Source organism: Schistosoma mansoni, chromosome 1, assembly GCF_000237925.1.
Source record: "Schistosoma mansoni strain Puerto Rico chromosome 1, complete genome".
Lineage (NCBI taxonomy): Eukaryota > Metazoa > Platyhelminthes > Trematoda > Strigeidida > Schistosomatidae > Schistosoma > Schistosoma mansoni.
The window spans coordinates 49,462,819-49,482,921 of record NC_031495.1 but is presented as its reverse complement, the minus strand read 5'-3'; the positions used below and the strand labels follow the sequence as shown (position 1 = coordinate 49,482,921).

The following is a 20,103-nucleotide window of genomic DNA, read 5'->3' as shown; positions in this document are numbered from 1 at the left end:
TAGTATTGTATGGAGTAGGGCGTAAAATTATCTTTGAGCGAATGAATGTTTAATTTTAAACTACGAAAAAATTGTTTTCAATTCGTTCAAATTTTACTTTTTTAAACCGGTTCAAATCATGATCAGATCTTTAACTTTAAAAATAAATCTGTTAAATTTGCAATACAGATGAATTGATTCGTAGATATTTTTGATTGAATAAATCGCTCTTTTTCATGTGTTTCAAACAGCATATTCAAAGTTTCCAGAAGGTGGTCTCGTGGTCTAGCTTCAATTGACTCATGATCTCAACTATATTCAAAGTTTGTAATCTTATTGGTAAATATTCTAAAGTTATCTGGAAAAATCATGTAATTATTATTTTTAATCAAATCTATAAATCCTAATTTTATTTGAAACTTTCCCACTGGTTAAGGTTGATTCTAATGATAAAAATCGGGTAATATTTGTGACATTTTGTCGAAAGAACATTTAAAAAACACCATGCTAATCGCGTATGAGTTCGTAATGTAATTCATGTAAAGCGTAATTTGCCTTTCCTCTTTTAGTGGTCTACACTGTGTTAAATATTGTTTTATTTAAATTTATTTTCGTCTTACAATCTTTTTATAGACATTATATAATGATTGAAGATAGTGTTCTTATGAAACAGTCATAGACGGTATCACTGAGCTAGTTTAGTCGTTGCTTTTCTTCTATAGGACTTGTTATATCTGAATGAAGAATAAAAGAATGGTAACTGCTAGGAATTATTTATGGATTATTGTTGCATATATTCTTATTGGATAACTACTAAGTAACCAGATTATATATATATTCGTACTCCTTTTATCATTAGCTCTTATTTGATCTACCGGCTACGGTTATGCGATTTGCCATTCTTTATTTGTTCTCAATTTATTAACTACAGTCTCAAACACTAACAGGTACTTTTGACTTAATTTTGTACAAATATCATTTGCAAATTTTTGATGTGATGTAGTCTAGTTTGCTTGTATATAAACTACGTATGTCTGAAGTATATGATTTATACAATGGAGGCTGATATAACTCTAATGAAAATATATAAGCAGGGTAGAATGAAGCATTATTTTTCATTTCTTTTACCGACTGAGATTGAATTGTAAAGATGACTGTATTGCTAAAATCACTAGTTATTATACTATGTTGCTTAAGGCATCGTTTCACGTGTCTCACTCCGAAACATTTCAAGGATACATAATTATGTTTACTATGCAAATCATTGCTTTGTTTCATTGGTTATTAAGTAGTAATTAAAAAGTATATTATCTAATGTTTTGTATTTTGTAGAAACTATTATTTTTGCAAAAAAAATAGTCTAAAGTAATTGTCTATTTACATTGGGAACAGTGTAGAGGTGTAGAAATTGTTCAGCGATGTTTTTTATTTTCTACAATGTAATTTTATTGGAGACAAAGAATCCCTACGGGATTTTCTTATATTGTAGACAGAAAGAATTATTTAAAACCGAATAGGTTAGTGGCTAGCCTTGTAAATAATTGAATAAATGTCAATACCAATACAAAATTGAACGTATGATGGCTTGTATGTATACTTTGAATAGGTTCTCACAAATAGACATACATTTATTAGCAGTAAATTTCTATTGATGACGTATTTTCCCCACCGGTATGACTGGCATTATCAATGATTTACGTAAGTCACATGCATCATCTTAATCACTTAACTGTATTCAAATTGTTCATATTTCTGGATCCTACAAAATTTCATCAACTTTTTAAATAACCTAAATGATTCTATTGGCTTAATTCTGTGTTGATTTATAAAATTCTACTTATCGAAAAATTATTACTTCCTGTTTATCAACACATTTCAAAATTACTGTATTCAGACGAAAATTGTCTTATTATTAGGTAATGGACAGAAGGGATCTAGATGAAGGATTACATAATTTAAACTAAAATTCTTAGGATAAGTTCTTCACAATTCAGTTTCTTTTCAATTGACAAGTATTATCCTTGAATTTGTTGTTATGAAAACTAATCCAAAAAGTGGTATTCAATGGCTATTTTAAACAAATTTAATGAACATTACATAATCATAGTACTTTTATTTCCGTTATATCCCGATGACATTAATGAATGGTAACTTTGGGATACATTTATGGACCAATATTATGCATATAATTTTTATCGTATATTTACTAAATAATTAAACTATTCACATTCACGTCCCTTTCATTGTGAGCTTTATTTTGACCCTTAGACTATTATTGTACGATTTACCATTCCTGAGTTATACCCAGTCTATCAATTACTGCTCTGCTTATTCATAGCCACATTTGGCTAACTCTTGTACAAATGTTATTTTCTATTTTCTTGGTACGATGTGGTCAGTCTGTTTGGTATATAAACTCATTATGTTTGAAATACAAGGATTCATACCGCAGAGGCTGTTATTGGTGTTCTGGACTTAACTGACTGGGCTAGGCAGAAGCAGGATCGATAAGCACTCTAGACTGCTCGTATGGTTTACGTGTGTCACTGTTCCGATCGATAATTCGCTGCTCTCTGATTGGCGGTTTATCACGTCATACCTTAACTGGGCATCCACTCGGCTACAAGATATAACAATTTCCAGCACCCTTATTAAAAACAGATAGGAAAAAATATAAATCTACATTTGACTTTTTATTTTTTATGAAAGATGCTTATCTTGAAAGTTCTTTCTCTACTTCTTACTGTTTTTTTGCCGAGTGACAAAAAAACACACAAAGTATCAACTCTACAATGTACGTATTATTATGTAGTTTATTAGTTACCTACATTATCTATTACAAGACGTTTGTTCATTATTATCTCTACTTTTTTTGTTGTTGCTAAAATCGTTATTATGTCTGTATTACTAATTCAAGTAACTGTTGTATTCACCATCTTCATAATTGTCACATACTCTTTATTCGAGTCATACTTAATCACAATGAATTGATTTTCTAAACACAAAAAAAATATTTTATGATTCATAAATATGCATAATTTTGTAGCCTAATAACATTTCCATTCATTTAATGATAATCTATCCACTCATTGTTTGCATAAATGTTACTTTCTCAGTGTAAACGAGATTCGTTTTCAAATATTTTTGTTGCATAATATTACATGTGTGTGTGTGTGTTTATTTTCCAGAATAAGCAAAGAATAATTGTCTGAAATATAACCATAAAAGTGTTATGTGCTAGCTAATTCTACAATATTATGAGTTAATTGATTCCTGAACAAAAGCCATTCATTTAAATGAAACTAATAAATTAACTACAGATTCTGAAGATCATTGCTGAAGTAGTTTATTTTCTAAAAGTAGGTAACTTTTGTATTCCTTATGATATTACGTAATGTAGTTATCGAATAGTGATATATATATATATATATATATATATAGCATTATACTACATTGTATAGTCTTCGTCTCTAATAGTCCTCAGTCCTAATACTGTTGAAAGCTAGGGCCCATTAGATAACTATTTTTTCCTTGTATTACTTCAGTCCATCGCAGTATTTTAGATACGCCTTACTGAGGAATCCTATACTAGGACGAAATATCTGTCCAGTTATGCTTCTCACTTTTCTCATGTACCCGCACTAAGTTCAATCTGTAACAAATACCACCTACAAAATAAAATAATCTTCACAAAATATCATTAACAAGAATGTGTACATGTTATCATTGTTATAAAATTCAAATCATTACCACCTAATAATTATCTTATTCCTTTTTTCATTGATTGTCTGAAATTATAATTTCATTTTTAAATATATAATTCTTATTTGTTTGTCTACTCTTTTTCCTCATTTCTTTTTATAGATTTATATGATTACTGAAGCAATTACAGATGCTGGTGTTCTATTAGGTTTACCACGCCCAATTGCACAGAAACTAATTGTCAATACTATATTAGGCTCTGCTGTAATGATGCAAAAAACAGGCAAAAATACAACTGAATTAAAAGTAAACTATGGTTACATATATTTTATGTATATGATTACGATAGAGTGCAAGCTTTACAAGTTGAAACAGTAAACGTTCTTAGTCAATTAAATTACAAATTAAGCATATGTGTTGTTGTACTAGCATTATTTAATAATGATTAGTGTATATCGAAACAATGTAATAAAGGCACAGTTTTCTTTAGTGACTCAATTTATCAATTCAAGTATCTTTGATAAAAGATCTTTCTTTATACCATAAATGTGGTGAAAATTTACGTTGGCAATGCTTTGATCTTTATTTAAAAAATGAAAAAAAAAACTATATCACATAATCACAACTAATTCAATTCAGTTTTGATGTTATGTACAACAATGTTTATGCCAAGCAATAATTAATCTATTAGAAATCATTTGAAATGATTACAAAAGAAAAATCAATAAAAGTAATGAAACATTTAGAATATAACTTAAACTTATCAAAACGATATCAATGAGATCAGCGAATAACTTATACAATATGTTGTTGATAAGTCTTGCTAATTGAACGCCTATATTCGGATCCTAAGCTAGTCTCGTAACCCCCAAGCTAGAACTACACAGCGACTTGAACACGAAAGAAAAGGCACAAAATATACGAGAAGCACTTTACTCCAAGGTTCATTTATGTACAGAAAATATAGGATTTTTATAGTATTTTAGAAGTCCTTGGGTTTTCCTGAAAATTCTAGAATACTACTAAACATAGTAGCAGTGTAGTAATCACCCAATCAGAACCTCTACATGTGACTTCTCATTTTCGCGATATTTCTATCAAAACTTCTAATCAAACGCGGATTGGATAAAATGCTTCTTAATGTTTCCTGAGCTTGTCATGTCGATTGCGAGAAATTTGCAGGATCATCCCAACAGTTGTTTTCAATCATTATATCATTTAAACTGGATAAATTATTAGTATACAAACTTTTTTTGGAGGTTCTAATGTTAGATTTTAATTGGATTCTCATGATAATTTCTACACGTTGAGTAAATCAAAGAAGTAGAGATTATATTTTTAACTAATTGCATTTTATGGTAGATTTCAATGGAAATTCAATTTTCTACCAACCACTACTTTTAAACTAATATTGTAAAATATTTCCATTGAAATGTATTGTTATATTTCATGTAGTGTATTCTTGAATCTGTTTACATTACTTCTATGATTAGCTGATATAGGTGTATTCCAACCTGATAAAAATCAAACCATAAGTTGTAATTTTATTGTTAAGCATCAAAAAATGAGAAAAATATTCTAGCTGAACTATTATATATCCTAGGACTTAATGGCATTATTGTTCCTCACGGGTAACCAGTATTTTCACCTTTCTCACTGAACAAAGTTAGATTTAGTTGTTCCCAAAGTAGAATACATTTTACTACCATGGATCTCCATTTAAAGCACTAGCGTCCCAAAAAGTTATGACGAAGTTATGCAAAAACCTAGCATTAAGGAAACTTTAATTATAATCGGTATCAAGGAGTTGTGTCTCTGGTCTTCACAGTCACGCTCCATGATCGATAAAACTATCAATTTCATCCTTCCAGTTATTTCAAGGAAAAATAACCTTCGCAGATGTATGGTATCAGAATGTGTCAGTCATGCACACATCTATAACACTTCTGAAGTTTAGCATAATCATTACCCGTAAATCTAGAAATTTTGGAAAAATTAAGAATTTGAACAATTCAGATATGTAAACCTCAAACAAATAATCTCATTTAATGATGCCAAAAGAATTTTTCTGGTGCCTACTGTACTGACTGATGAAAAATAGTTTGTAGTGTTTTATGATAAAACTCATTTTCAAAATATTGCTAACTCTATTTTTAGTTCTATCAAGATGATTATATTATAGTTTTCCTTTTATTGAAAAATATTTATATTTATACAGAATGATGTGTGCTCACCTGGCGGGACGACAATTCAAGGTGTTTATGCTTTAGAGAAAGGTAATCTACGAGCTACACTTATGGATGCAGTACAGAAAGTTTGTGCACGTGGAGAAGAATTAAGCAAGAAATCCTAATGTTTCATGCACTATTTACCGTAGTTATATTACTCTATTAAGTGTGTATAATATTTCTTATACACATTATTCCAAACATCATATTCAATAAGAATATGTTTGTTGTATTGAAAAATGTGTATCTGGAAAATTTTTCACTAATGATTTATGCTAGTGTTTAAGTTCTTTCTAAGAGAATCTTACTCAACATCAAAATGGGCTTGATTGAGCGCTTATTGCAACTGATAGAGGACTCTCCTAACATTCTTGTCCACTCTTTTCCGTATGATTCTGTAAATTATAATACAGTGTATATTCATTTGGTAATCCTATAGACAGGCTACTTCAATCATTAATGTTATAACTCTGGTTTTTAACTAAGCAATATTTTTGTTATCAATATTATTGTGAATGTTTTCTTCTTTGTCGAATCAACTACGTGAACGTAAATTTTGATATTAAAATTTAGAAAACAAAAGTGACTTCATATTATTCTGTTTGAATTGTTGCTCAGTGCTTTACTAATTATTCTCTGTTGTTAATTGAGTTAGGTTGTAGTGGAGATTTCGGTGCACGTTCCCTTCATTTATAAAAAGAATGGAGTTGAGATGATCATTGGTTTCAAATATTTTTATTGATAAAAAAACCTGAACATAATAAAAGTATCAGTAGTCTTAGTTGGATAGAATATTATTGACTAATTAGTTAGTTATAAGGTAGTTTATATTAAAATAAATAGAATTATTGGTTCAAAAAGAGTACCCTCATTAATTGTGACCAGGTCAGATTATTAACTCCGCTGATTAAATGCGTTATCATGTCACGATGACTATGCATAAATAATATTATTGTTTTCAAATAATAGTATATTAAAACTATTTGTTGTCTTATGAACTAAGTAAAAAATAAAAACTATCAAGGAGTTTGTTAGGTTGATTGATCAAAACTTAAAATTCGTTATGCCACAGTTTTGTGGTAATAATAAGAGATAGTCACTAGGTTATTTTGGTGTGTAATTCTATGAAATAGAAATTCTAATTGAAATATTCAAATCTTGAAATAATGATAAACTAGACTGTCTGTCCAATGTGTTTTTACCTCGGGTGATAGTGTTTCTGACCATAGATGTGCTGATATAGAGTTATTGATTTACGCTATCAATCACATACTAACCAGATGTACATTAAGTTCGAAGTCAACTGAACCGATCGAGTTGGTCACTTATGAAAAATTTGTAGGTTAAACATTATTGAACTTCAATATGAATGTACAGGAACTGCTTAGTCTTTCAGACTCCACATAGGTCCAACCAGTTATTCAATGGATGGAGATATACTTGATTATAGTATGCTGCATACATCGTCAAGTTTCAAGATTTACGTAGTAAAAGGCATCCCACATTGTCATATGACATATATATATATATATATATATATATATATATATATATATATATATATATATATATGGTGCTGTAAGACATCGATTTACAAAACTAATAAATAACTGTATACTCTACTATGTTCAGATCAGTCAGTAAATTTATCGTTTGACAAGAGAAAAATATCTTCATGTCAAACAGTGATTATTAAAATACAGTAAAAAATATTCAGCCATCTGTTGCTTGGATTTAATTTTATTTACAACATAATGGAATAAAAATTCACTTTTGTAGAAAGAAATGATTATGAATAAATTACAGCTGTTAACATCATACATGATGGGGAACACACTGGTAACTTTCAAAATGCACAACCGTTTGTAAATTTCAGAAACTTGAAATTATTTTTTGGACGGTTTCATACAAATGAAAAGAACAAAAAGATATCACGAAGCTGGAATTATGATGGTTATACTTGTTTAAAGTACGTATAGTAGAAGTATGGAGAAACAGTGAACACAATGAAATATGGTTGATGTGCAGAGATTTTTCTATTATCGTATAAGGTATGGTGACTTTTATGTATGTCTGACAAAATTTCAAAAAATAACTTGCTGGACGTAATTATAGGTGACAGTCACTTACTAATTAATTAATAAGTGAAAGTCATTTCAAGTTCTCTACATTCATTCTCAAAGTTAATAAGCAATGCTCTGCAAAAAAGTCAAGCTGAGACTGTGCGCAAAAACTGCGTAAAACAGTTAACGGTAATGTAAAGAAAGCAGTGAATCTATAATTGTTCTTTTTTGGGTTTGGTCACCTAAATTTATATTTCATACTGGGACGGAAATGTTTAAAGTTTTGCACTTGTAACACAGAAATCAAGAACATTATCGCTGACTCATTAAACATATCTACCATACGAAGGTTAACAGTACCAATTCACTGTTTAGAATTAAGTTGACAAAAAAGATGTGAACAAGTGAGTCAGGTAAACATGACGAGATATGGACTCAAAAAGCAGATTATCTAACCTTCACTATCTAATAACCCAACAGGTAATGGGCTATTTTTATAAAACACAGTTTATTAATACAGGTATATGTATATGTACAAAGTGTTATTTCTTTTTCTTGTCTTGCATTATCAGTCCTATTTATAAAAATCAAATAAAAATGGTACCATCATATAAGTTTATCATTAAATAATTTTTAAAGATGTCTCAGCATAATCCCCATATAATAAGAGTTGAACAACAAGCATATATTCAAAGATAGTGAGTTGAACAATAGGATAGGATAGAAATACACAATCAGCTGTTAGAAACACGCTATATCTATATAAATATGCGTTTAAGTGGCCATATAAACTCGAAAATATATTGTCCGCATTTAGATGGTTTAAAGAAGTAGATAAAAGAAAGAATAACTGGAAGACAATAAAAGTATCACTTATGAATGATTTCTTTAAACCAAGCACACACAAATATTATGGAATTCGAGAAAAGAACAAATATATGTGTACAAGTTTGTTAAGAACCAGACGTTTTGTGAAATGCAAAAAATGAACATAATCAAAAAGTTATATGGAAAAAATGGTGGAATGTGTTAACAAATATTTGTCGATACAGAACAATTAGAGAACGATATAGTGGTAAGATAGGTAGTAAAAAATATAACATTACACAATAATTTATTCATACTGACACAATAATTATCTGCAGACAGACGAAGAAAGAGATCGATGAAACTTCCATCCAATTTCACGGGATAGGTGATAAAGTTGGTACTGTACGGGTATCTGTGGATGATCGACTTCTTAAAAAATTCCATTTCTTATAAGATGGTATACTGGGTGGTGATACCGTAGTGGCTGGTGGAGTAAAATTATTATTGGTAATGATTTGACTATGACGATGGGATGGTGAATGGATTGCATTGTCGGCTAATTCAGTAGGTCTACTAGCTAACCATCGTCCGTTTGATGGAAGCAAGTAAGTACAATGTTTTATAAGTAATTCTATTAAGGTATGTTCAAAAAGTGTTCCAGCTAAACAACTTATAGGATCAGTATAAGATGAACTCAGTAAAGTAGGTGATAGAACAATAGCTAAATTAGCTGTAGTCATCATATTCACATCTTGCTTTTCAGCCACTCTGTAAAAAATATTTTAAAAAATGAATATCTCAACATCAAACTTTTAATAATGTACCAATTTTAAACAAACTATATTAATGAGGGTATAATATACACTCGTTGAATAGTTCTAACGTATAAGCAAACAATTTTGGCAGCTTCTACATCTATTGTGTATTGACTGTGGGGAAACACTAATTTGAAAATCAAACTGCAAGACAGTACAAAAACTAACGTTTCTAATTGAATTTCAGTTTGGCTGAATGTGTAAATCTGATTTAGTTATTGTGAATTATCATTTTGTGGAGTTCGTTGCTCTAAACAAACAAGCTGTCATATTAACACTGAGTGATTGTGTTCATTTTCTTTATAGATATCTGTCGATTGTTTACCTGAAACAAGTTCTTTATAGATGGACATTATTTTGTTGTTGGTTGATTGGTTATCCCTATTGATAACAGAATGAAATAACTGTCTTGCTCCTAAAAATCCTTCGACCAAATTTCCGATAATTCAATTCATGACTTTAAAAGTAGGTCAGTCAAAGTATGTTCGTGTGAAATGAGAGATATGCTGTAACATCTGAAAACGAATCCATGTTTCCACGAACAAGGATGGCAACAGCTTTGTGAGATGTAGTATTAACAGCAGCTGTGATAGTCTGTTCTGAAGATTAAGTTCACCCTTCCCTTATTCTTAAAAAAACTATATGTCTTTGTAGTATGTGACTTTTTATCTGTAGAGTTAGAAAATCTAGTTGTTAGTTTTTACAGTTGATTTCGTGCCTGACACGTTACATGATTATTCATTCTTTAGCAAGTTAGCTAATATTTTTCTGTACTTTTCGGATTGCATATTATATACACTTTTCCTAACAGAGCTATGTAATCCAACTTTCCTTATGTAAAGTTATGCTTCATCTCGATAGACAGCTGTTCATCGGTAACCTTACTCACACAATTATTGACAGAACATACTGATGAGGACACCTAATAAATGAAAATATGAGTAGTTTGTATTGAAAGCCTTCATTTTGATAAAAACTTCTCATTTTCCATAATATAATGAAAACGAGAAGTGTATCCATGCTCGTAGGATTTTGAGGTGGTGACAAAGTGAAAAAAGAATATGATATGATCAAGAAGTGAATGATACATCAAAAAAGCTCGAAAATATTTTAAGTGATGGAACCCTGGTATCATTACGGTATTAACAATTTAAACTTTTTTTTTAAAAATGTCTTCATTATTACCTGTGTATATGGTTTATAAAATAACGTAAACTTTCATAATGGGCACCGGGTAAGCGAGCAAATATTTTCCTTAACATATCTAATTTCTCTTGTTCATTAAGTCGATCATCTCCTACAAATGAAGTGTATATATAGAAGTATTATCAACGTTAGTACATTTATAAAACTGAATAAAAACAACAGCTTGATCTAATTAGATTTTGAATAGATAAAATAATTATCAATTGACTGAAGTCAAACTATCTACTACTGATTAGAATTTAAAAAACTTACTGAAATAAATAATGATGATAATGTATAAAACTTTTCGGTCTACATTTTATGTGTACAGGGTAGACAACCTTAAACCTAGAAAACTGAAATGAAGTTAGTGGGATAGTGTACTAAAAATTGACTTAATGAATAATGCCGTGATATAAACACTAAATCATTGATGTGAAAAGCGTTCTGTAGCAACCGATAAAGATAACCGCTCTTGTCTAACTATTTAGTCATTTTGATGTTTGGTTTTAGAAACGTGAAATTTTATTTATACAGTTTGGTTTATTGATAGAAATTCCATATAACAACAAAGATGACAGCGAAAAACAATCTGAAGGTAATCGATCAATTAAGAATTAGTGTGAATTCTTAAAGTCCATGACTCTATTCTACGAGAATCTGTTAAAAATCGATCGAAAATGTAAATCTTCATTGATTTAGGTTGTTAGAACAAGTCTTATGTATGCCTGACCACTGTTACCTCGAACGGTGATGCTTGTTAGTCCGGAGGTAGTTTGGAATAGACCTTGAGGCAACCAAACCAAAACGTAGCATAGGTTCATAAAAAGTGACTATTGGTCTGAGATATGCTAGTAGCAGACCACCTGGTTAGAATCTGTGTGATAACGATCAGTGATTGGAGATTTTGAGAACCTTGTTTGAAATTTTTATGCAATTCTATTGATGTATTCCCTTGCTATCTTATCACAGATCTGGGATTCTAGTATCATATTTCGCCACACTGTCTTTTGAACCATATTTCCAAAGTTATTCATTTTTGTCATTTCTATCATAGTATTTATATATCTCTCGTTATTTTCATCTTGTCCTGCTAATATGGCATAGCAACTTAATTCAATTCAGGCTCTATGTTAATGGTATTTTATTTGTAGCATTAGAAATGCACCTCAGTATTGGGTCAATTAATGGTATCGCCACGTTTGTCAGATTGTAATAGCGCAAAAATACAATTAGAACGTATGACAGTAAGTGAGCATTAAATCTCTACACAGTCACTGGTTAAAATTCAATTAACTTATGCACCTGGAAATTGGAAATGAGCTAATGATAATACCCGGTTGCTTAAACTGCATTAAATGAAATGGTGTTCAATCCAGGCTTTTTTTGCCAAAAGTTGAATGCCATAACCAGTAGACCACATCTTGATGCAGTCATTTTGTAAAACTCAATCTAATACCTTAAAATCAACTGAAAGTTGTATGCACTAACATTCTTACAATAAGAAAATATAACAATTTTTTAAACTGACACTGTATTATTAAATCACTTCAAATATATATATATTCATTAGAAAAAATCGGCTTATTAGATTTTTGTGTTTTGGTTTATTCATAACCTTTTAATTGAGTGAAAACTTCTTGACGCATAAATAGAAAACTTTCAATAGAATATATTTTTTCCAAAAAAAAACTTAAGGGAAATAATGAATGAAAGAAAAGGTTAATAAATGTGATATTCTTCATACTACTATAGTAGTATAAACAAGATATAGAGACCCAAATACACACACACGAGCAGAAACACTTTCAAATTGGACTGTTTTTTTCCGAATTTCTCTGTTTTATACAGTACGAAGACAGAATATCATTTTTAGATTAATTATTTCCCGAAAAACAGAGAAATTAGTTTTCGCAGAAAATTTGCACACAAAGATAGACTGAAAGAAGTTAAACTTAATGAATTGTGCAAAAAGCGAACAGGAAAAACACTAAAATAGTTTTATATTTGTCTTCATATATAGTTATGTCAAAAATAATAACAATATTGATTGATAAATGGGTCCTGTCTAATATCCGAAGGGATCAAAAAAAATATTGTGGTACAAATGTGAATTGCATAGAATAAAGACTACTATTCTCACATATACATACTTTTAAAGTATGCATTATTACCACTTTATCTTTTACATACAAAATGTAGAAAATAGAAGTAAAAGATGCAGAATACAAAAAGAATACACGTAGACATATACTTGGGCAGAATTTAATTGCTCTTTATCTTTTTCAGGTACGTAAGCACATATACAAATGTTTTAGTCAATAATCAAACATAATAATACTATCAAATCAAATTACTTAAGGGAAATGTATAAAACCGAATTATCGTTTGTTAATTTATAATTGTTGATATAGTCATCGAAAGCTATGGTGAATTTGACAGATCTAAATAGACCAATGATAGGAGAATATTCAGAATATGCGCCAATAAATTATTATTATTAGCTTTATTCAATATTATATTTTTGATACAATATATAATTTTTATCACTAAGTATTACAACAAGTTTCCATTTCTTACTTCATGGTCGATCCTGACGATAAATATTAAGTGGTCGCCAGCTAAAAGTCAGCAGTCTAGGAATCGACATTTGAATAATGTACATTCTTTTCGCTGCACATTGCCAGCAACTACGATTTCTCTGATTAGGCGTTTTTGTAACTTGTACAGAGGAAAGTTGCAAACTTTTAATAAACGCAATTTAATAGGTTGTGAGATTAATAAACATAATGATGTCTTAAAACTATCAAAAGCAGAAAACTTGTTGAGATATCTAAAGGGAAGACACAGGTAGACCAGATGTCCAAGCAGGCCACTTATCGCTGGAAAAACAAAATCTATAACTTGTTTCAATTATCAGTATTTGTTATGTACTGGCAAGATTATAAGACAAATACTCAATGTCAATAAACTAAATGTCTCGGTGGTAATTCGATACAATATATATCAGAAGTAAACTAAAACGTCGATGACGATCTAGTTAATTCGAACTTACATACATACTGTCAGTCAGTCAGTTACAATGTAGAACTTCGTACGTACGTACATCAGTTCGAGTTGCCATACCACATTAGCACAGAGATGCAGTTGTCGATTCAAATCCCATAGTGGGAGAAGTAGTAAGAGTATAAGTATTATGTGAAAGATAAGGGATTGAAGATGTTATTGAAGGAGTATAATCCAGTGAAATAAATTTGGAAAGAGAAAAAAGATAGTGACATGAAGAATTCAGAAGATTAGAATGTGACAGAACACAAAGAGTGGATGCACCTTCGCCATTGCAAACGATTTTGAGCCATGTCATTCAAAGTCTCTAACCATCGATTGCTATTATCTCGCGAATTCCAACCAGGTAGTCTACACCTACCAACACGGCCCAGTCCACTTGTCAGCGACTTCATTACCACAAACACAAATTTGTATATGTTAACTAGAAATAAATTAATTTTATTAGATTTCTTGAAGAAAAGAGATAGTTGTATTTTTGAGCAGAAAAAGATGGTGGCTAACAATGGAGTCCAGAACGCAAGTTTCGTCCGATTTAGGACTTGTCAGATGAATGTACCTGCATACCACAGTTGATGTTCACTACGGGACTCGAATCCAATACCGTTTGCTTTAAACATCGTCACGTTACCCATTTAGTTACTGAGACAAAACCAATCTATTGTTTAATGTGAAATCACTGAGTGATTTCGTAAAATGTGCACATCATACATTGAATACATTATTAGCACATCTTCCTCTAGTTGCTCTTTCTGTTGTTATTATAATTGCTCTCTGTTTTCCTTCCTGTTCTCCTCAATTCAATCTTCTGCCGCAGGACATTCCACTTCAAAATGGCTGCTACTTAGTACTTATATCTGTCAACATAAGTAGCATGCATCACAATATTACTGCTAGTTTAAATCCATATATCTTTTATAAAATGTGTGACCAAATAGATATTCTAAACAAGATCCATATATGCCAATAAAGGCTGATCAAAAATTCACTCATGAGTATCAACAACTTGACAATTCAAACCATTTCTAATGATATGGGAAGAAAGGCATTTTTGAATTGTTTCTAACTATGCATTCCACCTTAACACTTATTGAATCAAATTGTTCATACACATACATCATCGAACAAATAACCAAATAAAAATGATCCAAAATTGAAATGGCAAAATACTTGCCAGAGATGATATCGATTTAATCGTCCATTGAAAAAAAAGAAGAAAAAAACGCTAAATTTTCAGTAATTTTGATTATTTTTCTCGAAAAAAAGCAACAGCACATGATAATGGCATGAAATGTAGAGAAAAAAAAACGAAAAAAAGTAGACTATAATTTCTCTATAAAGGGAATCTCGGAAGTCACAAGATCAGGTCTGGAAATATTAGTTGTCTAAATGAATATCTATGTTGTCTTACAAAAAGATATAAATGATGAAGATATCAGAGCTTAGAAGATTGAAAATCAAATCCCCTTGAGTATGCTCATTTAAACTCTGCAATAAATATGCGGAAGTTAAACCAGTTTTATCAGTCATTAACCAAAAAAAAATAGAACAATTTATGGGGGTAAGAAAAAGTCAAATAACAAAGAAGCACGACCAACCAAAAAATTTTTAAAAAATCTTTTCTGTACTCTACAATAATAATGAACAGGTCAAAGACCATTTTAAGAGAAGCAAGATTCATTAAAAGCCAAAACAAACAAATGAACGACTAAGCTCACTGGTATAGTTTAAATAGTCATTTAATTAGACGAGTGATTAGAAGAAATGATGGAAGATCTTATATGATGCAAAGATAACTTGATTTTACTAAATACCACATGCTTTTGAAAATTAGTATCTAGTATCACCTAGTAACACACTAACAGATCTAATTCAGAAATACCTTCTAAATTCTAAATGAATATGAGTACGCTTACTAACTGGGTGGGTTGAGATATTATTTATTTAAAAACATAAACCTTGATACAAAAAGGCACCAAATACATACGAGCCGCATAAATCACTCGATTTGTGTGACGGCTGAAATACTGCCCGGGTACCCAAACCGAAGCAGGTGGTCTTCTTAGGGGACCACACCCGGAACCTTTGACCTAAAGGTCTGGTCCACAAGGACGATGTCAGTCACTCAACTCTTTTACTATTGCAGTTTAGAACAATATTTTATTCACTAATTACAATGTTTCAGATAACATTGAAAATTTCAACAAATCAGATCAACTTGTGTCTTGGGAATTTGAAGTAACTTAATATTGTATCGAGTTCTTTCGTTATTGATGATATTGGATTCTTGCTAAGGTGAACAGTTGGGTTGAGAATATTTCATCATTGTTCCGAACAACATTATGAACCCGTAACTGCTTTCCTTTCTAGCTAGTTAACATGAAAATTTATAACAAAGTGAACCGTGTCATTTAGCGAAAAACCAAGTAGGCATCACTCTCAAACATTTTTTCTCGTTATTGCTTTGATATTTTAATTGTACAGATCTAATTCATGGGAACAAGAACAAATTGAGATCAAAAGTAGAAGAAAAAAATGTATTGAAATTTTATCCATTCAATTATTTTAGTGAATTTGGCTAGAGAATAAAAATCAATGGTATATAATTAAGTAAGCAACGAGATTAGTCATTGGTATTTAAAAAGAACTTCATTGTCCATTAAGAAGACCTAGTAAATCAGACGTATATCATAAAAATATACACTTCTGACAAAGTTATGATTAAACTGTTTCAGTTTATAAACAGTTTTCTCTACTGAATTCGATTGAAGTGATGAACAAACAAAAATCGGAGTGATATTTGTGTATATTACTTATTCATTCCAAGATTAAAATATAATGTTACTTTGTTTTTACTTACTAACAACATCCAGTAAATCTGGATATGCCTCATAAGTGATTAATGGGACAGGCAATTGACGCAGAAATGATTTAATCAAACTTGTCAAAACATTGATATCTCGAACATGTGACTCAGATACATTTGCCAATTGCCAATTCCGGATCTGAGAAAAAGAAAGATATTTAACAAGTAAATATTATATATATATATATCTTTGATCCTGAAACCGATATGATTCAAATTTAGAAGATGAACATACAATTCGATGATAACCACCCTAATATTGATACGCACAAAATCAGTGAATTAAAAACAAACTACTTAATTGATAGATATGTATTTGCGTAGGATTGAAATTTAAATTAACCACCAATTTTGGAAATCTTTTCAAAGTTAAACAATTGCATGATAAATTCCAAGAGTATGCTGAAACAGACGAAATAAAATAAAACCACTGCGTTGACTCATACATTGTTTCATCTTCTCTCGCTAAAGCAAAACTGCTCGTCTTACACACTTTAGTCATATCAGTACCATATATTGAACTGTACTTGATCAGTAGACAAACGATGATGACGAGATGTGAGGCAAACTACCACTGCATCATATGATTAGTATTCGATAGTTTTCTTTAAAAAAGAACACTAGAATTGAAGTAATATATCCACTCTACCAAAAATGAACTAGTCTCCATGAAATATTTTTTCTTTAGCAGGAATAAATACTAATCCAGTTATCACGCTAAGTTTACAAATGAAATAAAACTCAGGTTCTTGCTAATAATAAATACAAAACTACTAACATGAAATCATTGCGTTTATATTAACAAAGTTACGTCAAACGCGTTATAACTAATATCATGATAGGTATTTAGGTAAAGCAGTACGTAGCTATTATTTAAAAAATTGTGATCGATTTCAAGATGTTGATCTATCACATTTTGAATCAGATTCAACAACCTTTCTGTGCTTTCTAGGATAGATCAAACAGAGAAAATTCATCTGCCAAACAATAAACAGAAAGGGATACACTACGAAAAAACGATTGTCCAGTGTTTTCTGGTGCTTAATAGTTGTCTAACTTCATTTAGCATGAGATGTGAACCAAATGATTCACAAAATTCACACATCTTTATGTTAATAATAATCAGCTGTAATTAAAGTGCAACCTAGGAAAAATGTGTATCGGTATGAAACGTTATAGACACCATGAAGTAATTGCTATCATATGAGGTAAAAAAACTCAGGGGATCGAAATAATGACAACTGATATAAAGAGTGATCACTGCAAAGCCTTAAGATCTTAGCCACTAGTTAGGAAGAGATGCATCAGTGAATCCCTTCGTGACCTTAATCGTGGGCCTGTTTGAATATCTAGGTTGACTCTTCCTGCCATTTAGATATTTTAACAAGCTACCTGTCTTTTGTTTGTCATAACACATCATTATGCCCATTAATCGCATAACCTATTTAGGTGCGTTTATGAATGGTTTACAACCTTTCGCTGTGCAAGTTATAAAAAAGTACAATCAGAGACGTCGTGGTGGCTGGTAATATGTGTTGGAAAGAATGAACATTATTCAGATGCCGATTCCTGGACTGCTAACATCTAAATGGCGATCACTCAATATTTATAGTCAAGATCAATCAAGAGATAAGAAAACGAAACTAATTGAAATACTCTGCGCTGAAATATAATATCGAATAAAATCACTAATAATAATAATGTCATAACAATTGTCAATACTCCTTCATTTGCATTTGTGCCCGATCGTTGCTACCCCGATCGTTGCTGCTACCTTGACGTGGTGGTCGGGCTTGCCTATCGTGATGAAGCAATCGAGCTATGCTGGCTGGAACAATCGTTCCTCGAGGTCCTACCATGCCAGACAGGTCGGTTGAAGAGCGGTGAGACTAAAAGCAGCAAACCCAAGGTCCGAAGGCGAAGTCGTACTGCTGACTGTACAGAGGTGTGACAGCAGTAAGGTGTTTCCTTCAGACAACCAGCATGACAGCGATGCTGCCTTCCCACAAGGAGGGGTGGGGTTAGAAAAGGTCGACCCTAAAAATGCACACCTCGCCTTATCCCACGGATATCCGTCTCCGGCGGTAAGGTTTTTTGAAGAACGGAGCTAACACAAAAACTACCCACAAAAAGGTCGTGTGTGACCGACCTCAAGCAGTTGTCCCTTGGGCACTGCGGTCACGCTCTCAGGTCATTAAGACCACTTCTAACCCAATTTCCTTTTCAGGTACCTCTAGAAGAATCCTTCCACGGTGTGGGCAACCGGGAAGTGATAACTGCCCTCATACCTCTAACAACACTCAAGACCACTGTATTCATAATCAATCTCCTTCTTCACTTCCTACTATTCCTTCTACCTTGACTTTCAACACTAAACTTCCTGTTCCGGTTTCCTCCTCAAGTGTCACCATGGCCAACGATTCTAGTGCGCGAAACGCTGTCCCAGGTCTACTAAAACCTCACTCCAAACTACACATTGGAGCCTTCAACGTACGTACCCTATGCCAAATCGGTCAACAGGCCTCCTTAGCTAAAACTCTAGAATCTCGTACCATTGATGTATGCTGTGTCTCCGAAACACGCATACAGGATCCCAGTGTGGTCATTCACTTGACCTCACCTCGCCAAAATGGACAGCCGACGAAATACACCCTCCGTGTATCTGGCGACCCGTTGGCTAGTTCTCGCGGACTTGCAGGTGTAGGCATAGCACTAAGTACAAGGGCAGAACAGGCACTACTAGAATGGATCCCCGTTAACAGTCGCCTGTGTGCTGTCCGGCTAAATGGCTCCGTAAGAACTCGGAAGGATAGGGACACACGTCGTTGCCTTTTCGTCGTTTCTGCCTACGCTCCCACTGACTGCAGCCATGATGAAGTGAAAGATGACTTTTACAGAAAACTCTCTGAGCTTCTTCAGAAAGCTAAGCGCTCAGACATAGTAGTCGTAGCGGGTGACTTTAATGCCCAGGTAGGCAGCTTAAATCAAACAGAAAGACATTTAGGTGGGTGTTTTAGTATTCCGGCTCAACGAACCGATAATGGTGATCGTCTGTTGCAACTATGCTCAGACAATCGTTTATTTTTAGCAAGCACTAATTTTAAGCATAAGGAGAGACATCGTCTAACATGGCGACCACCTGCACCAAACCAACGATGGACTCAAATAGACCATATTGTCATCAGTCATCGTTGGAGAGGCTCAATAGAAGATTGTCGCTCGTATTGGAATACTTGTTTAGACTCTGATCACGCTTTAATACGAGCGCGCATTTGTCTGCGCCTCAATGGACGCAGGAAAATTACACTAAGAAGACCCATTAGGATTGAACTGGAGGACGAGAAAGCCAAATGCGAATTCCAGAAACAACTGAGTTCACATCTAGGCAG

The 20,103-nt window shown here is 32.0% G+C and overlaps 2 protein-coding genes across 3 annotated transcripts in view; one reads left to right on the top strand and one right to left on the bottom strand.

Moving 5' to 3' along the window:
- The window catches only part of Smp_049390 (pyrroline-5-carboxylate reductase), a gene marked incomplete at both ends in the record, with an annotated part of 36,607 nt that extends 30,573 nt beyond the window's left edge, over nt 1-6,034 (top strand). Inside the window, 2 exons of the mRNA XM_018794708.1 lie at nt 3,844-3,987; nt 5,900-6,034. Coding sequence (XP_018649094.1) covers nt 3,844-3,987; nt 5,900-6,034 — 279 coding nt within the window. The remainder of the gene's footprint in view (nt 1-3,843; nt 3,988-5,899) is intronic.
- Nucleotides 6,035-8,468: 2,434 nt separating this feature from the next.
- Smp_049380.1 (chimerin-related rho-gtpase-activating protein) overlaps nt 8,469-20,103 on the bottom strand; it is a gene marked incomplete at both ends in the record, with an annotated part of 28,787 nt that continues 17,152 nt past the window's right edge. Inside the window, 3 exons of one of the 2 annotated variants that reach the window (XM_018794707.1) lie at nt 8,469-9,550; nt 10,783-10,894; nt 16,709-16,788. In XM_018794707.1, the coding sequence (XP_018649093.1) occupies nt 9,157-9,550; nt 10,783-10,894; nt 16,709-16,788 (586 nt within the window). Of the gene's footprint in view, nt 9,551-10,782; nt 10,895-16,708; nt 16,808-20,103 lie in introns of both variants that reach the window. The other variant, XM_018794706.1, reaches the window with a different exon arrangement.